Raw genomic sequence first — 27,996 nt, forward strand, 5'->3', positions numbered from 1 at the left:
GGACATTGAAGGGAATATCACAGAAACTGAGGTACAGTTAAGGGAAAACTTCTAATATCACTTAATGGGCAAAAATCCCTACACAGAAATAATCACAATCAGTTTTCATTTTCCTTTCTAGAATGCTTCAACAGACCACATATGTTGCTATCAAAGGGCACACTTTAGAATTGTATCCTTATTCCACGTAGTATGACAATTTTAGTTGGAAATGAATGTAAATATTGGTCACTAAGCACAACTGATGAAACAACAAATGCAGTAATGAAAAAATATTTTTTAACCCAATATAATCTTGCCACAAATGTATCAACTTCTCAGAACTGCTTTTGCAGACAATGGATTCTTTTGCCTATAAATGTTAAAATAGACATAATTTAATTTTGATGACATAATATCATATGTCATAATATCATAATGTCATCATAGTTTAATTATAATGTCGTTAATAATTTAACCTACGTATTTGGTTTTACATACATAGTACATACTATTCTATAATACTCTAACTTGGAAATCTGACTAATTTGTCCAACACTGTTTGCAATAAAATATTCTGAGTTTGTTCTGAAAAAAAAATACATATCTGCAAGTTTTTATGCTTTGCTGTAGGTCACATTCCTATTAATACTTGAAAGAAATTAGCATATGCTTACAGCAGCCTCTAACACCCTAGTCTCAACTTTTTTTATGAAATCTGTGGTAAAATTAAAATAATCAACAGGCAAATTCCTTCCCATGGAAATTGGTAGCTAGTTGCATATTGATTCCATTGGGCCAGAAGTCCATCCCAGGTTTTCTGACTTCTGTGTGGTACCTTTGCCTGAGCACCACCCTTTGACCTTTATCAGTGATATAACAGTCTGTTTACAATCTTCTGCAGATTTCTGTTTACGATTCTGTAGACTTAAGGAAAGTCAAATTCAGTTTTTGCAGCACATATATGAAATCAGTATTTATTGATGGTGATTTGTTTTATGTCTTTTAGCTTTGCTTTCACGAATTATTATCCAAATTCCCTTATCCTAATCTTCTCACCTGCAACAGCTTCAACGTCCTTTCTCATTCATCTGCCACACATTGAGCATTTTATTCTAGTCTTATACTGCCACCTTGTGGGTAATAGAGCAAATAATTATAGATCACCACCATTACTCTAAGTTTTGGGGCTTTGTGTGTTTTTTTGTTTGTTTGTTTGTTTTGATTTATTTTTTGGAGAAAAAAAACTCATAGTAGAAGATAACAGTAGAAAATGCATAACCTTTCTCAAAACCCTCAGGCTTATGTGTATAAAATCTTAATGATAAATGTCTATTGCACAGCCGTTTTGTGCTTAGTATGTCACCATTAGCTTGTCACCATTGACTAGCTTGCCAACTACTTACTTTCCCCAGATTTTCTCTTGGAACAAAGACAGAATGGTACTGATGAGTTCTGGCTGCAGGATGCTTCCATTTATTTTCCTTTTATCCACTCAAACCAACAGTGAAACAAAGCAACACTAGCTTAATTTGAAAATTAATCCCCACGTTCAAAAAATAAGTTTGTTATGAGCAATTCCTGGGTCCACAGACCAAAAAAAAAAAAAAATTTAATAGTAATATTCATTTCAAGGTCCCAGCTTCCATAGGAAGTAATAAGCATACAGCAGGTGTCAAGAAAAGTTATGAAGTCTTACAGCTTTTTAGTTTTCATCACAGTTGTATAAACATGTACTTAAAAATTACATCTTCGTATCTTAATCCCCATACGAAAGCTATTAAATTTTAAAAATGCATAGCTAGAAAAACATTTAGGAGTTCCAGGCAGGATTTTCATAGCTTCTTAAGGCACTGCTTTGAACAGATCCAACAAAATCAGTTCACCCAACACACAACATGTAAAGGTTTTCATTTGTTCTATTTAAACTATCTTGCAAGGATATTGTTTCTTCAAACTACTTAAATGTCTGAAAATTGATAGGATTTTTCAGCATAGTGAATGAAAGCCCATGAGGATTTCATTAGTTTTCACTAAAATTAAACAAGGTTTTCTGAAGCAACTCCACAACACCTTTAAATAAGGAAGATGCACACAAAGCAAATGGTCCAACCTGTCTTTCAGATTCAGGGGTGAATTTTCAGTATCATTTGTGGGCAGAAAGGGAGAGGCTCAGAAGCTGAAAATGTTACTTGCAGAATTAAATAATGTTTGATAAGCTGCAGTGGATGCAAAGTAACTGCAATTGCTTTGCTTCCTGGCATTCCACATGCTTTCAGCTAGCTGCTCTGTGCACTGGTTTGCTGCACATAGGTATGTTCTCATTGGACAAAAAAACAGGCAAAATGAGACTTTTTTCAAGTGACCAAGAAACAGCAGTTAGCAATTCAACCATACTGCCTTCACAACAAGCATCAGTTTCTGTGAGCTTCCATGGTGGCGGTTCCTTACTCCTGGGATCCGTTGAAGTCCCAAACTGGCCTGAACACCGCACTCCCTCCCTGAACTGCTCAATGCTGAAAGCAGTGGGGGTTTCATAGACTTTGCAAAGATCTTTCACATTTTCTTTTCAGAATGTTTTGTAAAACACATTGTGGGGTGATGGCTGTCTTCCACCTCTTACCTTCCTGACTATGCCTAGAATAGAAACTTCCAGGTTTCTGAGAGGATACTTGAGGAAATTCAGGATACTTGCTACCTGAGCCTAGCTGAGAAGGTAGCCTAGCTGAGAAAATTGGCTTTACTGGTGCATTTACAAGTGCGTTATTTGGAAATAATTTAGCTTGTAAGATGTTTCTTTGAAACTAGTACTATTTGACTGATTCCCACCCTTAGTTTGTTATCACAAACAGTTTTTGTTAATGTCCAAAATGCCAGTTCAGTACAAGTGGTGAAAGACAATGAACACATACTGTGGTCTCAGATATTTCAGTCTTAAGAGACTTCAGAAACAGGAACGTTTGAGCACTTTAAAACATTATGGTTTCACATCAAGATATTTAATAGCTTTAGCTATAAACTTAGATAGTTGAAACTACCACTGAGCATTAAGTGATTATTTTAAATACCATGTGAATGCCAATAGTCTGGCTTAAAGGCAAGAAAAAAGCAGCTAGGAAAACACTGAACAGTTACCCTAACTTTAGTTTCCAGAAAAATGTCAGCAAAATAATCAAAACAAATTAGTTGAACACCTTGGGGAAAAAGAAAAAAGGAAAAAAAAAAAAAGAAAAAACAAAGAAAAAAAAATAGCTGATTTTCCAGCTGTTTGAAAGTGTTTCCTGTACAACTATTACTTAAGTTGTTTCACAGCTTATGCTGGCTGGCATACCTTGCAGTGATTTTTGTCTGCCTAATGCCTCTAGTGATAGGAGGACCACCAAACACTGCTTTCAATATTATATTTGCATCCAACACTCTTACTCTGATGACTGGCTTTCCTGCTTATAGATCTGGTTCAAAGGAGTTGCTGCAATCCAGGATAATCAACTTTGTCTACTCCTGAAATAAAACACCTCTCAAAAGAAAAGGTTTGGACTTTCAAAGGAGCTTAAGAGAATTAGACTCCCAAATCCTATTAGATTTCAATGCAGCTGGAAACCTAACTCTTTCCGAAAAAATCAAAGCCAAGAGGTCTAGACAGGCAGAAATCCTGCTGTTTCATGAAAATAAGGAGAATGAGAAAAAAAGACCAGCTCCAGTTATTCTTACATAGCAAGTAAATGCTTTTCTTTAAAAAGCAACCAACCAAACTTCATTTTATACCGACTTTTGCATATTCATCTTGCAATAACAGGAAGCCAATAGCTCATGATAATTTATTACATGGAATTAGCAAAAGAAATATGCTGAATTACAGCAAAAAAAGTACTTAAAGATCCAGTCAATATTACAGATTTGACAGACATGTCATCTTTGTATTTATCACCTATTACATACAATAAATAAACCCTTCAACATTTTAACTTCAAAAATAAAGATGTTTATCTTATTTATTTGTAAGTGTATGGGAGCAAAAGAAGTGAACATAAAATCTCATTTATATTTACTTTCTATTTATGTTACCGATGGTTTTAGCTAACTGTTTCTTTCTGCAGCCTTTATTATTATTATTAAATACACACCTATACTAAGCAACAGCATCCTATAACCTTCCATGTAACCAAATTCAGCTACTTCACTCAGCCAAGGGTCATCTGTGCAATTGTTTAAGATGACATTTGCACTTCGTGCCAGGTGCAAGGCCGCACCTCAAGTACTGTGTTCAGTTTTGGGCCCCTCACTACAAGAAGGACATGGAGGTGCTCGAGAGAGTCCAGAGAAGGGCGACCAAGCTGGTGAGGGATCTGGAGAACAAGTCTTATGAGGAGCGGCTGAGGGAGCTGCGATTGTTCAGCCTGGAGAAGAGGAGGCTCAGGGGTGACCTTATCGCACTCTACAGGTACCTTAAAGGAGGCTGTAGAGAGGTGGGGGTTGGTCTGTTCTCCCACGTGCCTGGTGACAGGACGAGGGGGAATGGGCTAAAGTTGTGCCAGGGGAGGTTTAGGTTGGATATTAGGAAGAACTTCTTTACTGAAAGGGTTGTTAGGCATTGGAACGGGCTGCCCAGGGAAGTGGTTGAGTCACCATCCCTGGAGGTCCTTAAAAGACATTTAGATGTAGAGCTTAGTGATATGATTTAGTGAAGGACTTGTTAGTGTCAGAGGTTGGACTAGGTGATCTTGGAGGTCTCTTCCAACCTAGACGATTCTGTGATTCTGTGATTCATCATTCATACTGACTCAAAGGACAGTTCCCAGCATGTCACGGCAAATCTATCCAGGTATCACACAATGTAACTTGCAGTATTCAATTCCTTTTACTCTGGAAAGAAATTTCCATTGACTTTGCATGCAACATTACTTTATTTCTTTAATTTCTGCCTTTTCCATGCTGGCAGAAAAAACAATGCTTTTCTGATCCTTATGAATTAGAAAAATGATTCTTCTGTGACTTTAACCCTTCATTGACTTGGCTGCTGAAATAGCCTTTAGGTTTCCTAGATATATAGCAATCCTGCAGTTACAGATTCCTAAGTTCTTCTTTTTGCAATGAGATTTACAGTTTAAAGATTTTGTTTTGTTTAATTTTTGCTGTACATGCCACACATGCCTCAGTGTACTAATCAACCACTAGAGAAAAGGAGCATGCCATCAGCTCACTGTACTGGAAGGGACCAAACTTAACAATAAAGGGCCCCAGTTCCATTTCAGTCAACCTCCTGTTCCTCACTGCAATCATACACCAAGGAAAGCAAACAAAATCAAGTATTTTCAGTTATGGTATTGACCTCCACTCAGGAATCTGAAAGATGGGAGCAAACTGAAATGGCAACAGGAAAAAATATGCCAAGACTAAGACTTCGTACTTGAGATTGAGTTCACCCTCGGGAAGCAGAGCTTTCAACTTGATATGAAGTCAAGCTGTGAGCCACCCAGAAGCAGATGCCCCCCCTTCCATGGACATGAAGTAGGCCTGAGATCCCATCACGCCTGAGGTCTACAGTTCAGTAATATCAGAGCACCACTCGAGTTTATCTTTAACTTAGAAATGTCTCAGTCAGCCAACAGTATGTTTAAATCTTTTCTTTTTCAACACTGAATACTTTCATTTCTCCTTACTTTGGCATACTAGTATCTTCTATTTTATCAGTCTTGTTGACTAGGGGTCATGCTTGATTTCTTTTTCCCCTTCCCCTCTCTTTATTAAGTACGTGAACAAGTCCCGTCATCTTCCATAAAGCTTCAAAAATCCCCTTCTTCCTGTTCTGACAGCTTAGGCTTATCTGTAATCATTTTCCACTCGACCTAGCAGAATCACATCTTATCAGATCCTTTTGCATCAGACACGCAGATGCTAAATAATGTCTCATTTTACATATGCAGACAGTATTTCTGACCCTTCATTACACCCACTCTGTTGCACAATTCATTCCCTGACTACCTGGCTACTTTCCTATCGCTGTTTTGACTAAGACACAAAATTATGGCACCTTCCTTACAGCTTCCTACCCTCCTTTTTTTTTTTTCTGAACTGTGTGAGTTAAGATTACCAGTATTTCTTAAAAATATATTCATCAATTCACCATCATATGCATTTTTTTCAGTTTCCTACTAAATACCACTCTGTGGTACAGGTAGAGAATAGGATAGAGATAGGAGTCTAGGATATCTGTGAGATATCTCCTATCTCCTAGAGATAGGAGTCTAGGATATCTGTGACATTCACATGAGGCTACTAAACACAACAAAAGCTCTACAAGAGCCTTATGTCCTTCTGCAAAGGCAGCCAAAAGCATGTAGGGTGTATAAAAGAGATATTGGAAAACTAAGTTCATGCAACCAAGTTCCTTACAAGGGTGAAATACTAAGTACACTCTCAGGAACTCATACCCTCCATCATTTCATTTCTGCTTTCACCTTCTCCATGGTAGATCCACACTTGTCTGAAATTTAACCATTGGCCTGAAGACCTCAAAGCTATCGCCTTCCTCATCTGTCTTCTCTTTAAATCACAAAGTACACCACCGAGCTTCTAAGCATGTGCCAAGAAAGTTAATTTTCAAGTTTGATCCACTTCCCTCCAATACCTTAAAACCCTCACTTTGAGCCATAGGCTTACCAATCCCTCAGACACGATGCTGTTGATAAGAAGTAAGGAACAGTCCTTATTTATTTCAAAAGCAGTGAGTAGAGATCTCTGGACAGATTTAAGGTTAGTGATAGAGTTAAGGCACCTGTCTGACGGGAGACTAAGAAAAAGTATGCAAGCACCTTAAGAGCATATCTCTGGATTAGATTCAATAGGCTTTCCTTATTATATTTAGATAAATAAATAAATAAATAAATAAAAAGTGTTAGGTGCAGATTAGTTGTCTCCTTGAAAGGAGAATGCTATCACTTTAGCATTTAAGCCTGCCAGGTAAGTGCAAATAGTTTTCATCCTCTCTGTTCATCACCCTCAAACACACCTCTGTTTTCCAATTCTAGTCCTTCTGTAGGACTCTGCCTTCATCTCAGTGACAATTTTCTTTCCAGTATGTTAGCCAAACTGCCTGTACCTCTGTGAACAAAGAACGGTGCCTGTAAAGAAAGCAGGCTGCCTTCAGAGGATGGACAGATACTGTGTTAGATCAGTCTGAATCAGTAACGTACAGACCCTCAGCTGTACAGAGAAATCTGTCATCTTGCAAAACATCTGCTGGCAAAACATCTTGGTATCTCTCCAGATATGAAGGGACTTTAAGGGGCTGGTGCAGATTAAACCCTTCCTTTCTCTTCTAAGGGAAGAGGGGGATGGTACCAAGCTGAACCTAAAAATGCTTTAGGATTTTTAGAGCTATGTAAATCCAGTACGCTGGCAGGGCCCGGACAGCAGACCTCTCTGCTTCTGGTGTGATGCCTCTCTGTGCCAAAGCAGAGGGCTGAAAACAAAGGCTATGCAGAGTCAGGAGCACACAGAGGAAGCACACAAATGAGCATTGGGGGCAGGAACCCACGGGAGTGGGTTTAGTGGGAGCCAGGGAATTATAGGGGAGTGCCGCTCACGCGTTAACCAGGGCGTTACATAAAGCACGGCTGCCGTCCTTCACATAAAACACAACATGGCAAAACAGCACCGTGACCCTGAAAGAGACACTAAAGAACAATTAAAAACACAGTGCATAGCTGAAATGCCAACGGGATTTACAAACATACCCTGCAACAGCGAGCCGTTGTGCAAACACTCGCCACGCTGTAGGCTCACGTCAATATTTTAGGTTGCTTCTTACTTAGGGGAAACAAGAAATTGAACCACCAGCGCTTTCGTTGGGCACAGACAGACAGAAGTATGTGGTTTGGACACGCGTGGCTTGCAGCCCACGGGGGAACCCTCCACCGCAGTTCGCGGAGGGCCACCGGAGGCTGCTGCGGTTTAACGGGACTCGCCCGCTGGCCTTATCGGCCGAGGGGCCGCGGGGTGTGCTCCAGGGCGATACACCGAGCCCCGGGGGATGCCCGCCCCCGGGCAGAGGGGGCCGGCACACTCGCAGGAGTCACAGCAGCGGCCCCGCAGCGCTGCCCCCCTGCACCGGGACCCCCGGGGCCGCCCGCCGGGGGAGGAGCCGCCGCCGAGCGGGGTCGGTCCCCGCCGCTCCTGCCCCTGAGGAGAGCAACGGGACGGCGGCCTCGCCCCAGCCCGGCGGGGCGCCGGTGCGGGGCGGGAAGAGCTGAGGGCCCGCGGGAGGGAAGCGGCCACTTACCCGCCGAGCCTCCGGCGGCGATTTGGTGAGAGGCCTCCTGAAGAAAGCCCGCGGGCTGCCGAGCCATGTTGAGCCGCGGGGCGGGCACGGGCGGCCGGAGAGCGGCTGCCGAGCCGGGGCCGAGATGGCGCGGGGCGGGAGGGGGCAGAGCCGGGGGGAGGCGGGGGCCGCCGTTATCGCCGGGGGGGCCGCGGTTATCGGCGGGGGGACCGCGGCGGGGCAGGGCAGGGCCGAGCCCCGCGCTGCGGCCTTCGGCAGCCCGCGGGTGGAGGGCAGGGCTGGGCTCGCAGCTCCTGCTGGTGGCGGCCGGGATCGGGCTCTCCACCCGCTGCCAGCCCGGAGAGCGGAGCAGCAGGCGCCGGCATCCCCCGCGCTGGGGACGGCGGTCGTGTCCTGTCAGGGGACTGACGGGGAAGGTCTGTCACCACACACCTTGGGCTTTCGCTCCCCTTTTGGGGCTTTACAGCACACACTTCTTGCAGTCCTGCTCTCAACACGGCGAACGCCCACAAATTCCCCTGTGCTCTACTTCCAGGAAGGATCAAGGGTGCCGTTTGGTTCACCCACCGTCTTTCAGAAACATAATGTACTTTGAAAACCTTTGGACTTTGGTTCTAACTCTTCAATGTTCATTGGACCCAGGTCTTTTAAGTGGCTATTACAGGTCTTATGTGGACCCATTGGTCCCTCTTGGTAAAGTAAACATGCCATAGGCTCCAGCATTGGGACACAATCAGTCCTGGTTTTGACAGTCCCCAGCATTATTCTTGCTTAGGCCAACTAGCGCTTTTCCAGAAGATGCCAGGGAACAACAAGGGGATGACGTGGGCCAAAGGCTCTTCTGCAGAGGTTGTGTGGGAGAGGCTATGCAATGGAAGGGGAAGACAGGCAACCTGTATGGATGTGGAGCACCCAAGGACATCTAGTCTCAGGGCAGAGAGACATTATATTGAGTGCCAGATTCATAACAGCATTTAGGTTAATAAACTACAGCTTACACACTTAATCAGCAACTCAATACCTAAATGCTTTTATGGATTTGGAGCCTCCAAAAGCAGATGCAGTATCACAGGTGGTCTTTTCCTTTTCCTGTTGTATCACTGACCCCGTTCCACTAGTCAAATCCCTGGGTTGCCAACATCTAGCAGTAAATATTTTTCTTATGACTCCAGTTTCTGTCTTCTCCCTAACTGAGTACTAGTGTGGTTTCCAGCATTCTTCTCCACTTCCTCTTTTTGCACATATCTCACAGCCTCTAATACTGCTGATTTTTATTAACTCAAGCAAAGCCTTATCTGAGCTCAACGTTGCTCCTTTTCTAACAGTGAGAGGATACTTACTTACAAGCATGATTATGTTGGTTTTGGGAAGAAAGCAGGGCTACTGTTGATTTCAAAGTTATTAGCGTTAAGAAGATGGATTTTAAGGGAATGGCTCTTGAATAAAGTTCTTGACTGCTTGTTTAACCAATCACCTAAATAATTGGGGATATCTACTTATTTATTTGCTTTCTTGCTGACAGACCTACAGTGTTAACACAGACAAGGATATCAATTCTGAGTGAGAAATCCTTCACAAGATCTTCAAAGTGATTCTGAATACTATTCGTGATCTTGGACATCTTGAAGAAGAACTAGGAGATTAGATTTGCTGGTACTTCTTCAGAAGAGAAGGAAAAGAAAGGTAGTTTTTACATCGTTATGTTTTAACTTTTCTCACCTAGAGAACAAACAAAACAGATTACTGTTACCTTACAAGGGCATCAGTTTATACTAGTCTCTTAAAAGCATAGATAATTTGTAACTAGTTGCATATATTTAGTCCTGCAGCACAGCTACTAAAGGCAAATGTTGGTACACAGTTTTTTTGTAGTCCTTATGATTCATATTAAGCTAGGTCTGTTTAATATGTTCAAACAGTATTTTTACACACTCTATTCATGCCTGAGATAGGTATTTAACTACAATCTGCAGTCTGCATATATTTTAGATTAGGAAGAATGAGGCTTCCAGACGTTCACTTAAAGACTGAGCCAGTGACTTTAAGGTAAAGTCCTTGGCACTGTGAATCCTGGGCACCCCAGAGGCATAGTACTAAAGTCGTCATTTCATGGCCCATACTCAAGGAATATATGTATCATAGCAGAGCTGAAGAGGATAGATACTGGTTTTCCTTACCTTCCATTCCTGGAAAGGTTCTTTAAAGGTACAAGAGAGATTTGGCTTTGTTTTAATAATACTACATCTTTTCCTCAAGTAAGAGGGGAAAAACTGAATAAAAAATCCATTGTTAAGAAAGGCATACATAATTACGATAAAAGTGAAAATGGAAATACCTACAGTTGATAGATACGGGAGATAGCATTCCAGCATTCTAGTGGCTAGAATTCAAGTAATCAGAGATTAACTAGTAAAAGAGGAAATTAAGTAAAAGACAAAATGTATTTTAGATTGAGATTAAAATACCAGTATCTATTTCATAAAGGCAGAAAGCAGTACAGGCAGAGACAATTTCATATAGTGTTGTGAGAGAGTTCTCAAGTCACAGCTCTCTAGATTGGCTGGATGGAAATACAAAGGTTACTGCTAGACTGTGACAGAGAATCTAGAAATAAATGAAGCAAAATAATGAAAGACTGTTAGAAACAGGATTTACGTCATTTAACTGTCTACTTTATTCACTGAGAAATAACCTTTTTTTTCAAACACAAACCAAAAGGCTATGATTTGTACAATGAGGAATATTTTGAGAAGGAAGGATTCTTCAAAAACCTGCAGGTGGGTTTTGTGCATAACGTTTTGAAACTGCAGTACTTTCATTGTCCTCAGTCACCTTTCTGAGAATCATTTGTCAAACCTTTCCAAACACATTTTCCTGTTTTGAGAACAAGTTACAGGCACCTTAGTATTTGGAAGTCAAAGCTTTTTAAACGTGTTTTGGAAAAGTATTTTCATGAAGTCTGTTCATGAAGTATTGTTCTGATATGTTAGCTTGCAGAGTGTGCAGGTTTTGTGAAGTGGCTAGAGATTCCAAGGTTGAAATGGAATGTAGGCTTTGATAATTCAGAGCAAAGATAAGAGAAAAGCAAAGTTTTTTATTGCTAATGTGTGAGAACATAGAAAATATACACAGAAGTGTTAATAAAGTGATAAAATACTGAGTCTGTAACCATAAAATGGAATAATAGGTCTACTACTCAGGTATATAATTTGTATGCATCAGCAAATAAACAGTAACTTGAATTCTTTGATATATGTAAGAGCAGAGTGAGGATTGCTGTGGGAATACAGAATAACTCCCTAAAATTAATAAATTCCTAATGTGCTGACCTTTAAGTAATTAAAATCTCAACTTCAACGTTTCATTAACATTTGCATTAGTTCCCTTGGTTTTGCTCTTTGAGACTGCTGCTCAATAAATATAGCAGGATCATCAGGTCTCTGGTGTTCTGTATCATCAAAAAACAGATGCCAAAACATCACTGCTTTTTTGTTCCAGGGACATAGATCTCACTGTACAATGCTCCCTACGATACAAACGGCAAATCTAGTATTATGGTGGACTTTCCGTAGTAGTTCAATGGTAAAGAGAATTTGGAGTTGATCAGATGGTGAAGAAACTCTTTAGCTACATTTGTTTTCTGCACAAGGTGTCACTGCAACAAAAAGGTTTACATTAAAAAATAAATTGCTTAGAATAGTGTAAAAAATGTTCAGAACGCTTGTAATTTTCATAGAGATGCATTGACAGAATAACATAACATCCTTAGAAAATAAATTCTGCTATTAGGAAACTAGTAAATCTGACTCAGAGTCTTCAGAAAAACAAATCTATTCACCCCAACACCATTAAATTCTCTTGCTGAAAGTCTCTCATATATTGCACATTTCCCTCCCTACTCTCCCTCCAATCGAAAAGAAGCGTTCCCATTGTGCGGGTTTCCTAAAGCACTTCCAGACTTAATCCCATTTTCACATGGCCTCTTCCCAAGCCGCTACATGTGGATCCACACTATCCTCAATAGCCTTGGCGGTGTGTTCCTCTCTGTGTGCGCTCACCACGTGCATTATCGGTAAGAAATACCGCTTCTAGCCCACCTGGGCAGCACTCCAGCCCCAAGCCCACCAAGAAGACAACGACTTCTCTCGGTGCATGGCCAGCAGGGGCTGGGAGAGACGCCAGCTCCCACGTTCCCGTCACGGGGAATCAGGCAGCAGGCTCCCGGCCCACCACAGCACCCCGCCGTTCTCCTTGCGCCGCCTCTCCCGCCCGCAGGGCGGCACCGGCCGCTTCTTGCCCTGCCCGAGCCCGAGCCCGAGCCAGTCCCCACGCCTGGGCCGTACCGTGCCCCGCCCGCGGCCCTTTCGGCTACTGCGCGGCTCCCGAGGGTGGCGCGCTCGGCTCTGCTCGGCGTTCCTCCTCCTCCTCCTCCTCCTCTTCTTCCTCCTCCTCCTCCTCCTCCTCCTCCTCCCGGCCCGCCCGCCCGCTCCGGGGCTTTGTTGTGGAGGCTGCGGCGCCGGGAGCGGGCCCGCGGGGGAGGAGCGCGCAGGTAACGGGCCGGCGGGGCGCTTCCTTCGGCGGCCGCTCGCGTTGGAGCCCGGCCCCTCACCCGGAGCCGCGCCGTGCCCCGGGGGCTGCCCGCAGCGAGCTACCCGCAGCGCCTCCCCGCCGCCTGGCGGCTCGGCCCGCCTCCTCGCCTCCCCCGCCGGGCCGCTGCCGCTGCTTCGGGGGCCGTGGAGCCAGGAGCAGCCCCCGGCGAGGCGGTGGCTCCGTCAGCCTCCCCTCCGCCCCCCTGAGGGCCTTCGACTCACCCCGTCCGGCTCCGAACCGGAGAAGTCGGGCAGCGAGTTGCCCGCTTTGGGGTGCTGGGCTTGGGGTTTCGATTGGTGTCACTGCAGTGAGGAGGGGGGACACGGGCAGGCTGGCCTCTGCACGGAGGAAGGGCAGCCGGTGGCAACGTTATTCGGAGGCTACGAAGTGAAACCTTTCCCAAACAAGTTCAGCAGGTCAAAGCTGGATCTGTAAAGTCAGGTGAGAAAGGGATGTGGAGGGTGCTCAGACCAGTACTGCATTACAGAGAGGGAAAAAAAGCCACATACATCAAAAATGCCAAAGTAAAGTTTGCAGCCTGTGCTTTTGTTTTGAACATATATGACTTAAAAAGCATCTTTGAGAAGTTTTAATGAATTTTAAACCTCAGCTTCTAGGACAAGTAAGTTTCATACAAACCTGCTTTCTTGATGCTGTTGTAAAGGTCAGTTTCGTTTGAGGGGAAACCAACAATGCTTTTTCAGTGTGAGCAGTTCAGAGAAAAGACATCCATTCTGTCTGAGTACCCTGAGGCCTGTTTTATCTGCGACAGCACACATCTCCGTGCTGCCTGCGGAGCAGCTCTGCTGGCATCCAGAAGTAGCTCCAGGGGGTTGAGGTGGTTGGAGCTGGTTGCTGTTGGAGGTTGCTGGCCCTTCATTTGGGAATGCCAAGTGCCTTGCAGCAGCTGGGTGTCTTTTGTAATACTTCTGCAAGCTGTAGCTACGGTTAGAACAGTCTTATATTAACCATGCTTTAGGCATGGAAGAAAAACCACTTAGCCACTGCAGAGCTGCTGCTTCTGTCTCAGGCAATTCCAGAAACGGGAATTCTGGAGGTTGTGAGGCCTGTAGTTATTAGGACACTGTGATACACCCACCTTCTGTCCGTCCTTGAGCATCTGTTCTTGGCCCACCATGTTACTCTGGGAATATACAACCTTGTTTCAATCCCAAACCACCATTTTTATATTCTTTGCTTGCCTAAATATACTATGGCACTGACTTATTTTTTTCTAAAACTTCACAAAATATCTAAAACTAGGTCCTAACTGTTAAGGTAAACATACTGGGTTAAGTGACAACTCTGTTTCTGTTTTGGTTTTGTTTGCTTTGCAAAATGTAGTCATTCACAACAAAGTCCTTCAGCTGTTAAGCAGATGTGTGAAAATGAGCTATGTATGGAGGAGGTACCACGGGCATGGTGGCTAGAGGCTCTTTTGCCCATCACTGGTGAAGGGATCAGTGCTAATTTCATTCTCTTGAAAGTGACCAGCTGAGGAGAAGTTACTACAGTACTAGTTGCAGTATAGACAGTGAGTGGAGGGGCTGGGCAGTAAAATCAATGTACAGAAGTTATGAAGGGACAGCTGCTGCTGTAGGTTTGGGGAAGGAGGCGGAGTTGGGATGCAGCAGTGACTGCACAGCTTCATGTAACAGAGTGATAACGTCACTGGGGAGATGACATCCCGCCCTAGAACTTTGCTTCCTGGTAAATTTGCCTGCGGAGGCAACATCTGGGAGCAGAATATCCATTTACCCTTTTAGCCATTTCTTCACTAGTTTTAGATGTTTTGTCTAGTTTTCTTTGAAATGCCTGGACTGATGGGGCTCAGTCCAAACTAGTAGATCTCGTGGTCAGAAAGGTTGTATAATCTCATATATTTAATAAATGATTACTTATTGTATGCATTTCTGTATATCCTTTTTGAGGTTACTGCACATTTTCATATAATGATATCGAAAGTTCTTTATAGCCTTTTTCTGATTTCCATTACAGTCTGTAATGGGAGCTACTTTCTCTCCCATAGTAGTGGGTAGCAAATGAATTTTTAAAAGAACTGTCACCAGTTTTCATGTGAGAACTAATTAGACTTCATTGTGGGTTTTTCGTTGGTTGGTTGGTTTTTTCTTGATTCACCTCATTTCCCTTTTAATCATTAGTTTACCCTGTTTGGAAAAGGAAGTGTTGCTCTTGTTCTTTGCATTCTGTTCTTCTATCTCCCTGCTTTTTAGAAATCATTCTGCATTGTGCTAAATTAGAAATACATGATTATGGTGTTACCTGATTTTCTTGACCATGAAGAAATAAAACAATTGTATCAGGCTTACTATGTATCTTGCAGCTAGGCAAACCCAATGCATTATATTACCTGCAATTACAGGAGTATAGTGTTGACACCCTGTAGCCCAGATCTAGCTTTTTACATTTTGTGGAATTTTTAGTTTTTTAGGGTCTCTAGGTTGGTAGAAATGTAAGGAAATTTTCAGACCTTGCTGGAAGGGGTTAGAGGAGGAGGGAAGAATGTTTTTTGGTAATTCTTTGCGGAAAGAATCATTAAATTATTAACTGATCACTAGAATTGGAAGAAGGAAGATACATGTGAGCTGCAGGTGAAGGGCAATAGATGTTTTAAAGCTTACTTAAAGAAAGAAACAAAAACTTTCTGGGGTGCAGTCTATTAATTTCTCTGCATAGTAATGTTGCAGCTGGCAGATATTCCTGAAAGTATGAGTTCTGGCATTTGCCCTTACCTTTTAAAGGGGAACAGCTTTTAAGGAGTAACAGAAGCAGTATTGGACCCCTACCTGCAGAAGGGGTTTTTGTTTGTTTGTTTGCTTTTAATTTCTCAAATGGAATTACTTCAATCTTCCTTATATGAGATTTGGAACAGCTATTACTTATCTGTCCCAAGCACAAGTAACGGAAATATGATCACTTAAATTGCATGCTATTGGATATCTATCGCAGTGCATCATTACTGTGTATGGGGTTCCTCTGTTACTGAGCATCAACTCCATGTGAAAACAGCTTGCCGTATTTACTCTGCACCATTATACTTGGATGAGCCTTGTTAAAATTATTTTCAGATTTGTCTTGTTTTTCAAAGGAATAAAATCGTGTTGGTTCAGATAGTAATTTTGCCAGTTAATTCTTTTGAAAGATTTTTCTTTGATTTTGAAAGCTAGCGCTGTAGCACCATGACTTATGCTGACCTTTATGTTGACCACCAGAATACCCGTGCAGCTTGTTTTCTTTCCTGTTTTTGTTTACCAGTGCTTTTCTGATATAGGGCTGTGAGAAGAGTGATGGGGTGAGGTGTCTCGCAGGAAACTGTCTCTCTGTTTGCTGTGAGTTGGGTGCAATGCATGTGCACAGGATCAATTGCAGGCATGCTTCTGTGGGATATGGAGGGAAGGGGAGGAAAGACCAAGTAGGGTCCCTGAGTGGCCATGTAGCCTATCCTCACAAGAAAATCCAGCAGCTGGCTTCCTCTTATGTGTGATCCAAGCTTGCATGTAATGCATCAGTAACATAATGTTCGAACATCAAAAATAAAAACAAGTCAACCTGTAGGCAAGCAATTATGCCTTCCCCTGTTTAGGCAATTTAAAAAAGAAAGCAGTCCTATATATCACTTTGAAAGTGTCAGCTGAATGCTGTACTTACCTGTGTAAGTTTTTAGCCCATGAGAATAATGAGATCCCTCTACAGTCAGGGTGCAACTGATGCTGTTGGTATGCATCAGCTTGTTGGGCAGCCCTACAACAAAAAGAAGGGACTCCTCTAACGATATCCAAGACAGAAGTACTTGTAGGGCACTGTTATCAGTTTGTAGGGCATTATCTTTTTTTGTTGTTTCTTTTTTTTTCCTTTAACACTTTAAAGGAAAAAGGCAGGCAGAATATGAGCAGAATCAGTGTTTGCTGAAATTTATTCTAGAAATTAATGTTGACAAAAGCATATAATTCTGCTGGCAACTTTTTGTATAGATAAAACTATCAATACATATGTGGCTCTCAGTTTTAACAGGGAATAAAATACACAAGACTGGTTCATCACGTTATATTTTCCTTATTCAAAAGAAGTCAGCATCTATGATATCATTTTGCTATAGTATCACTTTTTTGGTTAGCAAATCAAGGAACAGATCCAACTTGCCTGCAAGTGAATGGCAAAACTTCTGCCGGTCACAGTGGCATGGGATTACGCTCTAGGTTTGGAAGAAGTAATTGGTAATGACTTCAGCTCCCGAAGGGCATTAATTTTTGCACCATGAAATCCATAGTAAATTGAGTTAAGGAGGTCCACATAACATGCTGGTAGACAAATGTTATCCTTTCTGTCCTTTTATGTAAATCTGTTGAAGACGGAATTTGATCTTTAAGTTACACATTCATTTAAGTAGTAATATTCCAGCCAGCTATGCTCTAATTTAAATGTTAAGTGTGAAATAAATTAGAAAGATCTAATCTGCTTCAGGAAGGTAGTGTTAGGAGAAAGAAGGATTAAAATGTTTGGTTACTGGTGAGTTGTTGGGAAGAAGGTGGTGGCATCTCCTGTCAGAATTCATGGAATGAGAGCATAGTCGTGTGTGAATCCCAATCGTTCTGGGAATGCTGTAGTATTCCCACTGCAAAAGAATTTAATGCAGCATCATAGGCTATTGTACTTGAAGTAAATACTATATTTTAATGGTCTTTTAAGAATGTATAGATCCAGTAATGTATGTTGATTTGTACTTTCTAAATATAAATGTCCACTTGTAAAGAGAGTGCTGAAGAATTGCTTCGTGGTTGCGTGTGTGTATGAATTCTGCTTTTTGGGACCAAACCCAAAACTTCTGTCATTAGTTGTGAATTTAACAAATGGTACTAAGCTTAGATTCACTTTGCAAAAAGGATTAGGGCTTTCTGAAGCATGGCAGTTGATATGTATAGAAATGAGAAGGGAAAAGTGTTTGATTTATTTATTTATTTATTGGCAGAGCACAACTAAAAATATTATTGTATCTTGTTTCAGTTTTTAATACACAAGTTAAATATGTTTATAAATATTTGTATTATGAACACTGATTCTTGCTTTGAATGATCTAGGTTTGTTACCTCTGGGAGTAATTAGTTCTGCTTTAGCCTTCTTTCTTGATGCTATTTCCAAATATATATATTCGTTCCCCCCTCTCTTTGTTAAATTCCAATGTATTAGTGGGTGGGAAAATGAAATCATTCTTGATGCTTACATATTACATCTGACAGTAAATAAAATACCAGTTTAAACTATGTTTGTTTGTTTGTTTTTCTATCAGTGCAGCATAGGTGTAGAAGCTGAATTGGCTGGTAAAAAGGCAAGCCAACTTACCAAGAAAAATGGTAACTCAGCTTGTAGTAACCCCACAGAGTGTAGTTCGAGAATGGAGAATACTGAGTATAATTAGAAAATTATTCTAAGACATTCTAGTGGTCATTTCGATGCCATTGTTAGCAATTGTGCAAAAATAAATATTTTCTAAGTATTCATTTCTCTCAATAATGGTATTTGTGGGTAGAAATATATGTAGTTACATATTTTATTAAGTGATCAGTTAGTCCTACATAAGAGACATTAGATGATGAAATGTGAAGAAGATGTATATCCTAATGCAGTGTCCTGTCATTTATGCTTGTTGTTGCATAAATTATACCCATCCTATAATAAAGCTATTAGTATTGTTTTAGGTATTATTTGTTTTTGTCAAGTACAGTTCTTAATTTCTAATTTTTTTGGTTTGCAGTTGGACTTGCTTTAGGATTCAGTTTCTCAATGCGTTGTCATTGTGACTCATTCAAGTAAATAAAGTTTCAGGTTCTGTAGGATTTTGCAAGGTTAGGTGCTTGGTAGGTGAGAATGGGGTAACTTGGTCATGTAAATTTTTAGATACAAATGTGAGAAACAAAGTATTCTTAATCATAGTAAGCTATAGTGTGTTTGTGTGTATCTGTGCAGGGATACAGGCAGATTTTCAAATTTCCATTGTATCAGAACATTAGGATGTGGCTTCCCTGTCGAAAGAGTTTTGCTATAACCACTGCAGGAATCATTTGCTCCTTGGTACCTTCCTTGTAATGAGGAAATTAGAAATTAGAAAATTAGAATGAGGAAAAAAAATTAGAATGAGGAAAATTAGAAATTAGAAATGCCTCTAATGAGGCATTAGAAAATAGCCACCACAACTTGAAGATCTGATGAATATTTTCTGCTGACTCTTAAAATGATGCAAATGTTGTAGGATTTAAAGTGACCTTAAACACTAAACAACTTTAAAATGTGTGTGTGTGTGGTTTTTTCTTTAACCCATTGGAGTTGTGCAGCTTTTTATTTGGGGCACACGTTCCTAGTTTTTGTAGGGCAGCTTTTTCTGTTGTTTTGCTGAGGAGAAAAAAAAAAAGGAAAGGGAAGGCAAGAAACATCTTATGGATAAGGTAACTGAAAAATCGCTTTTCCCATGTTTTTGTCGTGGACAGAAAATTATATTTGGAAACTTATTCAGTTGAGCCACAAGAACAGAATTAATATGCTGATTACCAGAAACACTGTCTTTGTGTTTCCTTGCCTTGTCCTCCGTGAGACCTTTTGGTTCCTTCTCCCTGCCCTGGTGAGGTGGCAGCTGTTGGTAGTGTGCTCTAAACAGGGAGCAGCTTTGTCAAGCCATATTTTGTCTTCAGATAGCTTGAAGAAAAAAGTTTCCCTGATAGCCCTTGACACCAAGGGAGTATTATTCTGGAGAGTGGCAAGGAAAGGCTGCTTTCTTCAGTGCTTTGGCCAGCAGCAGGAAGACTGAGCAGAGCTTTTCATGTGTTCTTCAGTATTTCTGAGAACCCTAAAGGTCTGGTGCCTTTAGACAGCATAAGCATTTGGCAGTTCTCCTTTGACAGCTTTACCTCGGGCTGATGTGGTATAGATAGTGGCAGTAGGAGGCGTTTTCTCTCTTCTGAAAAAAAACAGCTAGATCCTGGAAAATTCAGGAAGTATAATTCTAAAGCATTTGTTAGAATATTCTTTTCAGTGAAGGCAAGCTTTGTTTTCTTTTTGTGGCATAATTGTGCAGTGCTTGTTTTTACTTTTAATTATGATGGGGCAACAGAGTTATTTATACAAGTAGAGTGCCAGCTGACAATATGGATTTTCTGTGAAGATATCATTCTTAAACATAAATAAATCTGAAATCTCAAATGTGAGAGACTGACTTCAGCCAGAATCTCAGCATTTTCTGTATGTCATTCAGTAACAACAACAAAAAAAGTCTCTGTACTTAGGCCAGTGTAAAAACAGCACAAATGTACTTTTGTCTCCTGGGCAGGTGATAGAAATGCTAGCAAATTACACAGTTCCATTTGGACAGTAGTTGATATTTTTACATATTTTTAAAGTGTATTACCTCCTTGATAGAACTACAAAAATGTTTTCTTATACTGAATGTCTTTATTCCAAATATCACTAGGTGAATGATACAGGTGGAATCAAGGACATTCAGTTACTCAGTAATCAAAGTAGGACAGTTAATGGCAGATACTAATATCTACATTTACATATGCTAATCGACTTTTTTACACTTTTTCTATTTTGCTTCTAGTTGTTAGGATACCATGAGCTTGCTGTCAGGGAAAACAGTTTAAGATAGAATAAAAATGAGTCTTGAGGTAGTTAAATACCTCAGTTCACTTGACCTGTATCTGAAGAAAAACAAACAGTTATTAATAAATCTGTATTTGTCTATCTGTTCGTAATGGTATTTATTTTAATTAGACCACAGGAATCCTGAACTTAAACTTTTCTCTTTGCACCTGATTACATATGATGAAAAAGGATGTGGTTCCACACCTATATCCTTCTCGACTGATGTCATTGTTCCTTAAGGAGGCAGCAGCAACCCCATAGTTGTATTCAGTTACGTTTTAAAAATGAATTTTGATTAAAATCTTAGTTTAGCAAATGAAAATCCACCTTTAAGGATTAAATTTTGTTTTTCCCTCAAGTTGCAAAAAAAAAAAAAAAAAAAAAGAGGCAAAGAAGCATTCTGTTCTCTTTCTGCAATGCTTGCAGCTATCTTCTACCCGAGTTCACTGTAGGAGGTTTGTCCATTAGTGTCTTCAACTATCTTTTTAGAGGGACAAACTAAATTGGGAAAATACGGCCCCAGGTAGGGCTGTGTGAATTCACTGGTGTCTTTGTTCACTGTATCTCCCTGCCCATAGTGCCTGGGTTTTATTACTTCCTGCTCTGTTCCTGCCTTCTTGCTGCAATGATCTCTTGGTTGTTTCCAGGTGTTCCTGGCTGAAGTCATGCTATCTCTTCCTGCAGAGGTGTACAAAGAGATGTACTATGAGCGATATAAGTATTTCCGTGATTCTGTTACCCTGACTTCATTGTTCTTTTGCCTCCTACAGTACTCAGCCCCAGTTAGCTGGCTTAAACTTGGTGTTGAGTAGGGGACAGGATGCTCAAAGAAAAAGGCAGGGGGGAAGTTGTGGAACCCACTGCCCTTTTCTTGTGCCGTCTCTTTTCTTGCACCAAGTCTTAAGTTAGCTGCTGATCTTCCTAGGCATGCCTTGGAGAAGAGAATTGTTGTGCCTGGTCAGCCATTTGTTGGCCTTGCCACCTGGGTGTGATCACCAGTTGGGTGTGTTTGCTAATTTCTCAGCTGTTCCTTTCCAATCCCTGTAGTAAGCCTGTTCAGAAGTAGATCAGGAGTGTAGAGGTGTGTGTTGCTTCTTGTGGAAAAATAAGGGTTTTTTAGGACAGTTTTCAAGCCATATTTTACAAATCCTAAAGGATAATAGAAGACTTCATATACATACACCTCTCCCTACTCAGCAGGTGTGTGCGCATGCATTTGGCTGACAGTCTTCTGCTGAACCAGGACTGAATACCTGGACTTCCTTAGCAAATAGAGGCATAAGCTAGTGGGTGGGAAGCTTGCTGCTTGCCGTGCAGTGCCAGCAGCCAGGAGATGGAGCCTGTGCCCCCAGTGGGCCTGGCGTGGGCTACACTCGTAGAGTCTGCAGGCGGGGATCTGCACCTGGCCCTGTGGCTGCGCCTGCCCTGCTGCACCTAGGGTGTGACTGGGGGGGTCTTATTAAACATCCAGTATGAGATTTGAGTGCCTAGTTTCATAGTTGCCTTTTTTTTTTCTTGCTAATGCTAACTACTAATCACATTGAAACTATGTGTTTGAGCACTGAGAACTGTTGAGCAGCACAGTGCATAAATTCAAAATCAGCAGTAGCTTATCCTGCAAATTCCACGTTTGGCATGGTGTGTCAGCATCCCTGCATTGTGGCACGTGGCTCAACAAGTCGATGGAGTGGATGTGGTTTGTTCACATCTGTGTGAGCTGTTTGGAAAACTGTTAAGAATATGCAAGTTGCAAACAACTTCTTTAGAAATAAATTTACCAGGTGCAGTCTTGTAGGTAGACCGGTTACTACTCTAGTGTGAGAACAGTTGCTAAGTAATAAGGTGCTAATTTTACTTGAAAATGTGAGTTACAGGTCTTAACTTTAAAGGGACAGAGCAGGATAATATTTTAGAGGTAATAAGAGGTAGTAAGTTTTTTGTTGTTGTGAGGTTTTTGTTTGTTTGTTTGTTTTTGTTTTTACTGCCAATGTGTATGTACTTCAAAGATCTGCCAGATCTGTCCTGTGATTGTAAAAGGTACACACTTTGTGTAACATGTACCTCGCATTTCTTATTTGAAATTCTAAATGACTTATGTTTACAGTTCAAAACAATGGAAAGGGTGTGGGTCCCCAGGGCTCCTGCTCTGACTAATAATTCTCTGCAGTCACACTCCTGTACAGTACCTTATAGCACAACAAGAAAGTAAGATCATTCTCAAAGACTGCAGATTTGTCTGATGACCATATGATTACTAGGCTAAGTTGCAAGTAGAAATAATCTTTGGAAATGTGTTTCTCTGTGCTGGTTATTATGAATGTGAAACCCGCATTCAGACATTAGGGAATGGGGTTAAAAGTGAGATGAAATTATGAAGGCACTTGTCAGAAATAAATTATTGAGTTAGAATTCTGCTGAAATGGTATAATTTGGTTTGCTTTATTTGTTTTGATGGTTAATAGTCACTTACTTATGGTTTGCAAAGATGAAATCATGGGTTTTCTTTAAGATGGCACATTAACGAATTGCAATACAGCACTGAAGGATGGGTCGTGTCTGGAGCTCACTCTCCCAAAGTGCAACCAAATGTGTTTGTTAGACATTTAGTTGAAATTGCTTCCTAATTTCTCTTTGTGTCTGCCATCAATAAATGCTGGCAAAAGTAGAGACAATTAGAAAGTAGTCTTATTCAAGCATTAGTCTTTTCTAAAGCACTTTAAGTTTTTAAAATATCACTTATTTTTCAGCCCACTGCATGTAGTTGTCACCTTATCAGACCATTGTGATAATATGTGTGACAAGTTCTGAAGTCTGTCCCTAAAACAGATCAGTGGTGTGTTTTTAAGAGGAATTTAAAAAAAAAAAACAACTGAAAACAAACAAACAACCCAACAAAACACAGAAGAGTTTGAATTGGGATTAACTGTTGTTACAAGCTAGCAGTTTTGAGGAGATCAGATTGTGGCAGACATCTGGGCAAAAAACTTAGAAAATATTGACAAACGCCAAGCTAACCCCTATTGCTAACAAAGCAATTAGAATTCAGCCTCTGAAAGTGATCTTGGAGTACAGGCTTTCATTTTTGGTGGAGATAGAAGGTGCAGGTGAAAGTCCAAGTAGACAAGAGATTAGGCAGAATAGTGTCATCTCAGCCACCTTCCTCCTGAACAGAAAAACAAAATAGTTCGTGCAAATAGTGCATGGTGCAAAACATCAGAAGTCCGAGTGTCCAGAGCTATCTGTTATCCTTTTTCAAATATCAAAATATGCAAACATGATGACGAGAATGATGGTACCTTTAGTTATGAGGATATTGCCCTGGACAATATGATGGTAGAAGCAAAAATCACCTACCTGAAGCCCAGTGGAAAGTATATCATTTGGATAGCCCAAGTGCAAAAAAAGTGTGGTGCCAGGCAGGAATATTATCTAAAAAAAGCAAGCTGTAGAACATAAAGATTTGGTTTGTGTTTATATAATAATCTTACTGCCATCAAGGGAAGGATTACTAAGTTTTAGCTCATGTTCTTGCTAAAAGAGTGTGGTTTTTTTTTTGTTTTTTGTTTTTGTTTTTGGAGAGGGAGGGGACTTTTTCAGGAAAAGTCTGTTGATAAAAATTTCCATGAAATACAAGTTAGAGCTGAGAAAACAAATGGTCCAGAAAGTGACATTACAACAAACGTTTCCCCTTAGAAGCAAAAGAAGAGCTTAATAATCTTCTATGAAACGTGAAATGAGTGATAGAGTCAACAGGATAGGTTTGCTGCTCATTAAAAGGTGGGGAAGAAAAGACAAGCCTTCATTAAACTTGTTGGCCTTAAAAAGTTTTTAAAGTAAAAATTAAAAAAAAAAAAGTTTTGCACCTGCCAGTGTATAGAGATCATGAAAAGATGACTGATAGCAAATGGTTTTCTAGACTTGATGCATCGGTAGAATTTGGCAGTTGCCCTCAACCAAGTGAAGACCCACATCTGTGTGTGTTCAGCTTTCCTTATGTATCAGCACCTGCTTCTTTTGAGAGCCATTTAGATTTTATGTAGTGCCTGAAGCATTTAGCAGAGGAATACAACAAATGTTTAGTAGCAGATCTTGAAGTCTGAAGGGAGGATGACAAACATGTAGAACTAGCAGTTGTGGGAAGCTCTGGGAAGATGCAGGGCTTCTTGGGTCTGGTTTCATCTCTTTTGATCTGAAAGATCTCAGGTGGTAACTGAAACACGGTAATTCCAAATGATGGTATGGGCAGAAGTAATAGAGTTTTCTCCTAACAGTAAAGGGTACCACAAAGAGCTATTGAAGATCGCCTGTAACGTAATGAGATTTCCCTACTACAGTTTTTCTGTTAACAGGTTACATTCAGTGGGGAACGAGCTTTTAGGCACTGAGCCCTTTAAACAACTCATGCGAAACAAGAAATCATAACATAGAGCAGGGACTTCAAATCCTCTGTATTTATCAGGTGTGGTACAGAAACTGATTGGAAGGGGCCTGTTGGTCTTCTAAGGTCTGAATGGTTTCCGAATGCAAATGGGGGGAAACGGAACACTTTGACAACTGCAGTCTTGCATGGAAAACTAATTTGCATGAGGTCATTGAGCTTTTTATAGCTTAAATTTGCATCTTAGCGGTAGGAAAGGCCAAAGTTTTAATGCCTGGAGTTCAGTGTTTATTCAGAGGCATAAGCTTGCTAGATCTAATGCAAAGCATCTCACAAAATGCTAATTTTTCTGTTTGTAAGCATATACCCAATGTATTTTACTATCTGGCTGATGCTTGGAAACAGATTTCCTGCTGGACTAATTACCCCTAATTGTGGGCTAATTACCACTATTTATGGTACTTTTGTGTAGCAATAAAGGAAACTAGCAGGAGAAACTGGTCTAATACTGACATTTAAGAGAGAAACAACATAGACTATACTGTTCTTGTGTAGTACAAAATTTTAGTTGATATATGATTCAGGAAGCTAAGAGGGAAATTCAACCAATAGCTAAAATATTTTAAATTGTATGCATTGGTGATAGCCTTTTCTGAAAGCTGAATGGCTTTGGTGGTGATTTTATTCTTATTTCCCTTTGGAAGTGGATTGTGTGAGCTGGGGAGTTGTGCTTGCTTCCCTATTTAGCTTTGTAAATGTTGTGCTGTTCAAACTGACATTACTACTTATCCAGCAGTGATCAGTTTTCCTATTTCTTTGTATCTAAGACACAGATTCCAGGTGGGTGTCACAAAACCCCTTTTTCCTTTTTTTTCTTGTTTGTAGAATAGATTTGAATCATTATTTCTAGAAGGAGATGGTGATTCATTCCAGTAATTCATACAGGAATGATTTACAGTCTGATACAGGAAGGATGTTCATATTTGAGCCTAGATCTTACCAAAGTTTTTTATGCTGGTATCTTTTCTTAAATAGCGTCAATTGCCTCCGAAAGATTTTTAACGTATTTTACACTGTTTATATGTGTGTCTATTTATATATATTTAAAGTAATTAAAATATGTATGTATTAGGATTTTTAACTGTTTGGTTTTTAGGGTCTGGCCAGCTTAAAATTAGAGCTAGTGTTCTTTATCTCTAGTTATCTGCTGCAATACAGCTTTACTGAAGGACTTCTGTTGATCAATTTTTCATAACTTGAAAAAGCTGTAGGAGAACCCCTGTACCTATTTTCATATAAAATCATAACATGAAAAAAATAGTACAGGAATGTTTTTCTGAATCAATTAAGAATGTACTGCATTGTCTTGATACCAGATAAACAATTTGATACTCATATAGAGAGTTTCATATACATAAATAGGACTTAGATAAACTGCTTTAATCACTTATTTGCTCATATCTTCTGATTTTATAGTTAACTTGGGAAGTAAGGATAATCATTTTTGTTGTATGCTTTTGTGGACTGGATGTAAATTAATCGCAGAAGTACAGTGTCAGCATGAATTAATTATGTAAGTAAGCCAAATGGCTATTTCATTATTTTATTTAAATGGCAATAGCTTGAGAAGATCTTTTGTCTTAATAGATTAGCCAGAATTCATTTGAAAAAGTCTTAGTATGTTTAAGGTAATGGAAAAAAAATCACTTTCAGTACATCCTAGCAGAGATCCTGTTTAAAACAGATGACAGCCTGTCACGTTCAGTAGCATATCAGTCATCAGATTTATTCTAATTCCTTAAGCTGAACATTTCATTCAAGCCTGTAGATTGTCTTGTCAAGCTACCAAAAGCTTCATAGCTTTCCTGTCAAGCATATAGTTGCAGCAGCAGTTCACAAATAAATGCTAAGCTGCAAAAATGTTGTTTATTTTCTTTAACCTTTTATTCAGTTAACTCTGGTGTTCTTCGTGTTATTTTCTCCACGTGTTTATCGCAAGGTATTTGAGGTACTACTTCCTAAGCATGCCTCATCCTGACCATAGCCACTTCTGACCAAGGGCCACTCGTTTTGCCATGTGTCATTTTTGCTCATAGCAGTCTAGACCACCACGGTTATGACATTCCTGCTTTAATCACAAAGGCCCAGTGAGCAGCTTTGTTTGCTGCAAACGTGAAGGAATTCCACTGCTAGTGTGCAGGAGGCACAGGGGGAACCAGTCCTGCCTTGTGCAGGGCAACTCTGCTGGTGGAGATCTGCCCTGTATGGAAAATTACAATTTTGTTATCAGCCTGTATAGCTATGTCATTCCCACTTCATCAAAACGTCTTTGGGCTTTTTTCTTAATGCTTTACTGGGCATGTTTGTGCACATGGGACATAGCTGAATTGGGCTTCTTGCTTTTCTTTTAGATCTGCTGCCTTTGAGAACAGAAATTTTTCATGTCATGTTTTTTTGTTGGTTTCTTTTTTGACCTTCTCTTCTTCTGAGCCTTTTACTTTGCTTAAAAGAAAGCTTCTGTGTAAACTGTAGCACTTACATACAAAGTACTTGAGCCTGTGCAGTAGTGAGAACTTGGCTTGAGACACAGTTGACTTTCTTTGACATCAACGTGCGTATGTCTAAGAGCAGTAAAACACTGGGGTGGTTAGTGGAAGTAATGCTAATTAATGCTTGTGCTAAAAAAGCAAACAAAAAAAAAACTAAACTACTAAGTTGGTGCATTTATATAATTTATATTTAAGTCCAAAAAATTGCTCGGTGAAGTGAGTTTTCAAGTATCACTGAAAAGCACATCTGAGTTAGACTAATGGCTAATATTAAATTGCTAATGCTATGGCATTGAGTGTAAAGTTGTGACTGCCCTTTTACAGGGAAAAAAACTTCCTTGCTTACCTTTTTCAGCAATAATAAAAATCTAAGCTGAGTGTTAATAATTGTCCAGAACCACCAAATTCAGATTTCTACTCTACTTTCTACTGTTCTTCACTGGAGTTTGGGATTTCTTCTAATATGTGTTTTTTTCTGTCATTTGCACACAGTGCTACATTTTCTTCCCTAATCAGGTGTTTTTCTTTGTCATAAAATCCTGCTTTTTTATATATTTATATATATT

At 40.4% G+C, this 27,996-nt stretch overlaps 2 protein-coding genes across 10 annotated transcripts in view; one reads left to right on the forward strand and one right to left on the reverse strand.

Annotated features, from left to right (window-relative positions):
* The window catches only part of SLC25A21 (solute carrier family 25 member 21), a 253,826-nt gene extending 244,885 nt beyond the window's left edge, over window positions 1-8,941 (reverse strand). Inside the window, exons 1-2 of the mRNA XM_035539338.2 lie at window positions 8,851-8,941; window positions 8,261-8,653 (exon numbers count right to left, since the gene is read on the reverse strand). Of these exons, the coding sequence (XP_035395231.2) occupies window positions 8,261-8,653; window positions 8,851-8,941 (484 nt within the window). The remainder of the gene's footprint in view (window positions 1-8,260; window positions 8,654-8,850) is intronic.
* Window positions 8,097-27,996, forward strand: part of MIPOL1 (mirror-image polydactyly 1) — a 195,814-nt gene continuing 175,914 nt past the window's right edge. For 4 of the 9 annotated variants that reach the window (XM_050710900.1, XM_035539330.2, XM_050710898.1 and 1 more), the window contains exon 1: window positions 12,869-13,291. The gene's annotated coding sequence lies outside the window, so the exon portion shown is untranslated. Of the gene's footprint in view, window positions 8,286-9,782; window positions 9,944-12,747; window positions 13,292-27,996 lie in introns of those variants that run through there. The other 5 variants (XM_035539326.2, XM_035539331.2, XM_035539327.2 and 2 more) reach the window with 5 other exon arrangements.

This window comes from Cygnus atratus, chromosome 5, assembly GCF_013377495.2.
Source record: "Cygnus atratus isolate AKBS03 ecotype Queensland, Australia chromosome 5, CAtr_DNAZoo_HiC_assembly, whole genome shotgun sequence".
NCBI classification, from domain to species: domain Eukaryota; kingdom Metazoa; phylum Chordata; class Aves; order Anseriformes; family Anatidae; genus Cygnus; species Cygnus atratus.